We start from the raw sequence: 6767 nt of genomic DNA on the forward strand, positions 1-6767 counted from the left end.
GGGCCCTCATGCAGGGCTCTGCACCAGTTCACCAGCCCGTAGGGAGCAGGAAGAGCGTGCTGTGGCGGGTAGGGGGTGAGTACCCACCACAGCAGTAGGGAACAGCTTCCCTGCCGCATGGGGGACCCCAGGACACCTTTTACCCGAGGAGCCCCGGAGAGCTGTCGCGGGGTGGTGGAGGGACAGAGAATTCAGGCCGGCACTGTGATTCGCAAAGAACTGGGCTTGGGAATCTAATGGGCAGGGCTGAGGTTAGAGATGAAGTGTGGGGTGAAGAGGGGGAAGCCCTCCCCCGCCCCCAAGAACACAGAACCCAGGGCTGGAGTGATAGTACAGCAAGTAGGGAGGGCGTTTGCCTTGCATAAGGCCGACCTGGGTTCAATCCTCAGCATCCCATATGGTTCCCCCAAGCACTGCCAGGAGTAATTCCTGAGTGCAGAGCCAGGAGTAACCCCTGAGCATTGCTGGGTGTGACCCAAAAAACAAACAAACAAACAACAACAACAACACACACACACATATATAATGTAAAAAAATTAAGTGTCTTTCTTAAAACACACACACACACACACACACACACACACACACAATCATAGAACTGTAAGTAGGAGTCAGAATCTGTTAGGTCCTGTGACGTCTTTGCTTTGTGATGGGGCGGTGCTCAGGGCTTTCCTCCTGGCTCTGCACTCAGGTGTCACTCCTAGAGGTGATTTGGGACCCTTTGGGATGCGGGAGATTGAACTGGGGTTGGCTGTTTCAGCCTTACCCTGCTGTATGTCTCTCTGAGCCTAACATCGCATTTTTTATGGATTAAAATTGCTGTCAGATGAAGGATTTAGATCCTACTGAGACAGCTTTTACTTTTGGCTTTTTTGGGGGACTCATACCTGGTGATGCTCAAAGGTTACTCCCGGTTACATCCTCAGGAGTCACTCCTGGTGGTGCTCCAGGGACTGTATGGGATGCCGGGAATTAAACTTGGGTTGGCCTTGTTCAAGGCAAACTGTACCATCTCACTGTACTATCGCTCTGGACCCTGACAGCCTTTTTTTTTTGGGGGGGGGGGTCACACCTGGCAATGCACAGGGGCTACTCCTGGTTCTGCACTCAGGAATTACCCCTGGTGGTGCTCAGGGGACCATATGGGATGCTGGGAATTGAACCCGGGTCGGCCATGTGCAAGGCAAATGCCCTACCCACTGTGCTATTGCTCCAGCCCCCTGACAGCCTTTTTTTTGAGGGGCGTGTATGTTGGGGGCAGGAGGTGTTGGGTCATTCCTGACTCTGATCAGGAATCCGCCCTGGCGGTCATCAGGGAGCTATATGTGGTGTTGGGGAAGCCACTGGGGTGGGCTGCGTCCACCGTACCCCTGTACCATCTCTCAACCCACTTGGTGAAGACTTTGAACTGTGCTGGAAAGGGCTCTGAGTGCAGAGACTGGGGCGGCTTGATGGGAAGGAAGTGAAGGTGTGTAGAGAAGTGGCCCGGGAGGGCGAGTCTGAAGTCCGATTCTGAAGTCCGGGGGGCACCTGAGACACATGCCTGCATCTCAGTCTCTTCCTCCCAGAGTTGACTACACTAAACAAAACGCCCCCAGATGACTCAGCCAGGGGTGCTGCTGTGTAGACACATGAAGTAAGAGTATGATTCTAGGGGCCAGAGAGATAGTCCAGTGGGTAAGGTGCGCACCTTGCATATGGCTTGTTCCGGGTTCGATCCCCAGCACTGCACATGGTTCTCTGAGCCCTGCCGGGAGCCATCTCTGACAGCACACAGAGCCCTGAGCACCTCTGGGTGCTCCCTCTGCAAAGATAAGATAGAAGGATAGGATTCTATTACTTTTCTTTTTTTTTTTTTGGCTTTTTGGGTCACATCCGGCAGTGCTCAGGGGTTCCTCCTGGCTTTGCACTCAGGAATTACTCCTGGCGGTGCTCGAGGGACCATATGGGATGCCAGGGACTGAACCCGGGTCAGCCACATGCAAGGCAATTGCCCCATCCACTGTACTATCGCTCCAGCCCCTAGGAGTCTATTTCAAACCCGAGTATCCTACAGGACGCTGGCTGACACGGTGCGGTTGCTTTCAGATGACGTGTCTAAAGTGGTCTTCCTGACCATGACCTTGCATCAAGGGGGCACCACTCGGATGTACGCCCTGAGCCCGGACTCTCAGCCCGCTCTGCTCAGCACCTTCAGCGGGGACCGCCGCTTCTGCCGCTTCGGGGGCGTCCTGCACCTGAGTGACCTGGATAATGACGGCTTAGGTGAGGAAGAAGCGGGGACCTCTGTGCAACCCACCAGTCCCCTAAGTGGATCCTAGGCCAGCCCTTGGGGGCGGGGGGCGGATGGAGGCAGATAAGGCCCATGACCAGGAGTGAGTGGTGTTTCTCCAAGGTGTTAACATGAGTCACCATGTCCGTCTGTTGTTATTGCTGAGGCGGGAAATCAGCCTGGGAAAACAGTCAGATGAGTCCCAGGTGGCTGTGAACTGGGGGAGGACCCAGGAGTGGGATGAGGGAAGGAGAACAGCTGGGCCACTTCCTCCTGGTGCGTTTCCCTGTTGACAGATGAAATCATCCTGGGCGCCCCGCTGAGGATAGCAGATGTGACCACTGGCCTGATGGGCGGAGAAGACGGCCGGGTCTACATCTACAATGGCAGACAGACCACCTTAGGGGACATGACGGGCAAATGCAAGTCCTGGACCTCCCCATGTCCCGAAGAGAAGGTAAAGCATTCACGGACAAAACGCTGGACTTGGGGGGCCGGAGTGATAGTATTGTCGGTTAGGGTGCTTGCTGGGCATGAGGTTCACCCAGGTTGGATCCCCAGCACCTCAGATGGTCTGTCAGGAGGATACCGGCACTGCCAGGAGGATACTCTGAGTGCAGACCCAGGAGCAAGCTGGGGATGGCCCCAGTCACGATCACAATCATCCCATTGTTCGTCGATTGCCTCGAGCAGGCACCAGTATTGTCTCCTTCGTCCTAGCCCTAAGATTTTAAAAAGTGCCATGTTCAAGGCTCTTTCAGGGTTAGGAGAATGAGACCCATCATTGTTACTGGTATTTGGCATATTGAATACGCCACGGGCAGTTTGCCAGACTCTGCCATGTGGGCAGGTAACATTCGGTAAATTGCCAGGTTGTCCAAAGTAAGAATGAGATAATAAGATGTCGCGCGCTTCTGGGAACTGAGTTTTATAGTCTCTGGGTTTTGGCCATTGATGGGATTCACGGCGCAGGGGGCCAGTTGGTGGGTGTGACCCTGGCCTACTGGAAGATGAAGGATCTGGGTGGAGGATGCTCAGCCCCGATCTGAGCAGGCTTGGAGATCTCAGCCCCGGGACCCGCATGCCTTTGTTCCTCTGCCGGTACCTTCATGCATGTGGAGAGTGGTCTCAGCATGGTGATGGCTGGTTCTGGAGGTCTTCGGCTGCCGGAGCTCTGTTCGGGGTGGGGAGGGAAACTCAACCCGCCCCCCTTCAAGGCCCTGGCGAGGACAGCCAGGCGTGGGGGCAGGAGACTCTGCGCTGTTCTCTTCCGGGAGCTGGGTTTTATAGTCTCTGGGTCTTGGATTACACGACCGTTGATGGGATGGCCCCAAACAAACAAAAAAACGAAGAAACTACTTGGGGCAGGAGTGATAGCACAGTGGGGAGGGCGCTTGCCTCGCACATGGCCGACCCAGGTTCAATTCCCAGTATCCCATATGGTCCCCCTGAGTCCAGGAGTAAACTCTAAGCACTGCCGGGTGTGGCCCCCCCAAACCCTCCTCCCCCCAAAAATGCTGGACTGTTCAGAGAAAGAATGGCCACTTCCTGAGTCTGTGTTCCAGCACGTCCATGGTTAAACTTAGACTGTTTGGTCTCAGTGCAAAGGCCCAGGATTAGGAGGCCAAGAATTGTGCAGGCAGCGTTACCGCATTTGACCCTGGAGCTAAAGTCCAGGTGAATTCGATGTCACCTTGGTCTCTGCCCACATCAGCAGACAGGCCACAGCTGCTGGCCTTTCAGCTTTAATTTCCGTTTTTCTGGCTCCATTTTATTCATGTTTTTGAAAGGAGAGTTGTGGTTAAAAAAAAAAATTATAAAAGAGCCCTGATTTACAAAGTCCCTGATTTACAAAGCTGAGGTTTAGACATACAATGTTCCGATCCCTCCAGCTGCGTCCCCAGAGTCCCTTCTGCGCCCCAGCCGCTGCCTCAGAAGGCCCGTCTTTAGGTTTGCAGGTTGTGGTCTGCAGCTCAGGTCTTCAGTGTTGTGGACTCCGTGGTTTGGAGATAGAGCGACACCTCTTCTCTACACCACCTGCCCACTCAAGGGCCGTGGCCCCTGCCCCTGTTTTCTTTCTTTTGTTCAGGCTGTTTCCTTGGACCACACGGCCCCTAAAAAAATTCTTTTGAAAATTTCAAAATGAATTCGCTCATTGAAAACAAGTTACGTGAGAAATTGAAAAAAAAATCATGATTCAACTGAGATAATTCCTGTTGTTTTTGTTATGTATCATCAAACACTTTTTTCCTTTTTCTTTTTGGGTAGCGCCCAGCGATGCTCAGGGGTTATTCCTGGTTCTGCATTCAAAAATCACTCCTGGCAGGCAGGCTTGGGGGACCATATGGGATGCGGGAGATGGAACCTGAGTCGACAGCATGCAAGACAAGCGCCCTCCCTGCTGTACTATCTCTCCAGCCCAGGAACATGCATAGTTTAGAGATTACTCTAGACACATAGAAATGTGAATGTGGGCAGGAGTGGTAGCACAGCGGGTTGGGCGCTTGTCTTCACGTGGTCCACTCAGGTTCGATCCCTGGTATCCCATAAGGGCCCCGAGCACCGCCAGGAGTAATTCCTGAGTGCAGAGTCAGAAGTAACCCCTGAGCATTGCTGGGTGTGACCCAAAAAGGAAAAAAAGAAAACAAATGTGAATGCAAGTCTAATTAAGCTTCACTTCAAACCCACCATAAAATACATAACATTAATCAATTCTCTTTCTTGTCATTTTGTTTTTCAGGCCCAGTATGTCCTGATTTCTCCTGAAGTAAGTGCCTCCTAAAACAATGAAGAAAAACGACAGATGTCCTCCCCCCTCCTTTTTTTTTTTTTTTTTTAAATTTTTGGGTCACACCCGGCAATGCACAAGGGCTACTCCTGGCTCTGCACTCAGGAATTACTCCCGGCGGTGCTTGGGGGACCATAAGGGATGTTGGGAATCGAACCCGGGTCAGCCACATGCAAGGCAAACACCCTACCCGCTGTGCTATCACTCCAGCAGCTTTCCCCTTATTTCAAACCGAAAACAATCACTGAGTGTTCTAAGAGGCCCGTAACAGAATGTATTTTACAGGCCAGCTCCAGATTCGGGAGCTCCCTGATCACGGTACGCTCCAAAGGCAAGGTGAGTACCAGCATCCTGTATCCCGGATATATCTGTGATGAGGCGGGGGCTTGGCAATGATCTCATTGTGTCTCTAGTTTGAGGGAAACACAAAAGAGCAGAGGGACGTTCCCAAGGAATTTCATCAATTTCCTTATCTTCATCCTCAGATTTTGGCCTACAGCCCAGCTCTACCTGGTCACCTTTTTACATCCCATCTGGGAACTAAAAATGATTATTACAGCTTGAAGTGTTTGCAAAGGGACAGGGATGTAGCTCAGTGTTTGAAAACTTCTCATTTTTTTTTTTTTTTGGCTTGTTTTGGGTCACACCCAGCAATGCACAGGAGTGACTCCTGGTTCATACACTCAGGTATCACTCCTGGCGGTGCTTGGGGGACCATATGGGATGCTGGGAATCAAGCCTGGGTCAGCTGTGTGCAAGACAAATGCCCTACGCGCTGCGCTATTGCTCCAGCCCCAGAAAACTTCTCTTGTATGTGTGAGGCCCGGGGATCAATTCCTGACACTGTTTAAAAACAAAATTGGGGCAGTAGAGATGAAAAAAAAAAGAAATTATATATATATATATATATAAGTTTTGGGGCCATACCCAGAAATGGTCAGGGGTCACTCCTGGCTCTGTGCTCAGGAATCACTTCTGGTGGTATACTTGGGGGACCATATGGGATCCTGAGGATCGAACCCAGGTCTGCTGGGTGCAAGGCAAATGCTCTCCCCTCTGTGCTATTGCTCCGGCCCCAGAAATAATAACTTGTAAAGAGCTCTGCTTATTCATTTATGGTTGCTGTTATGTTACAGTGGTAGAGCGGCCAGCTGCTTAAGAGACTTATGTCCTTCGAAGTCTAAAGTATCTTCCTAGTACAGTGGGAAGGGATCTTGCCTTACACATGGTCTAGCCAGGATTGATCCCTGGTATCCCTGGGCACTGCCAGGAGGAAGCCCTGAGTACCTTCAGGTGTGCCCGCCCTACCACCAAAAACAAAAAATGCAATCAGTATAGATTTAAATGCCTGAAAGGGTAATTTAATCCCCAGCTTCCTGCTGGGTGTGACCCCAAAACAAACAACATCATCAGGGGTGGTGAGTGTATTGACTTGTGGGAGAAGGAGATGGGAAACCCTCACAGATTCCAGACTGCAAACTGCTTTTACCCCGAGCAGCTGTTGGCTTGGTTTAAGAAAACTGGGGTGACACTGTCCTCTAGTGGCCAAAATTCTAGTCGCGTGTGCTTTAACATGTTTACTTAGAGGTAAGGCTGATAGCAACAAATTTAGGCTTAACCTTAAAAAAAAAAGGACAGGTTTTAACTTTATGGGACAGTCTCAAAAGGTCTGATCATAGGAAGACTCTATACTTTGAATTTTATTCA

General features: G+C 51.3%; 1 protein-coding gene across 2 annotated transcripts in view; it reads left to right on the plus strand.

Annotated features, from left to right (window-relative positions):
• The window catches only part of GPLD1 (glycosylphosphatidylinositol specific phospholipase D1), a 62155-nt gene that overhangs the window by 51497 nt on the left and 3891 nt on the right, over positions 1–6767 (plus strand). For both annotated transcript variants that reach the window (XM_056132515.1, XM_056132516.1), the window contains exons 22-25: positions 2089–2265; positions 2569–2729; positions 5013–5039; positions 5346–5396. In XM_056132515.1, coding sequence (XP_055988490.1) covers positions 2089–2265; positions 2569–2729; positions 5013–5039; positions 5346–5396 — 416 coding nt within the window. The remainder of the gene's footprint in view (positions 1–2088; positions 2266–2568; positions 2730–5012; positions 5040–5345; positions 5397–6767) is intronic.

The sequence above is a fragment of the Sorex fumeus genome, unplaced genomic scaffold (genome assembly GCF_029834395.1).
Source record: "Sorex fumeus unplaced genomic scaffold, SorFum_2.1 ptg000094l, whole genome shotgun sequence".
Classification (NCBI taxonomy): Eukaryota; Metazoa; Chordata; class Mammalia; order Eulipotyphla; family Soricidae; genus Sorex; species Sorex fumeus.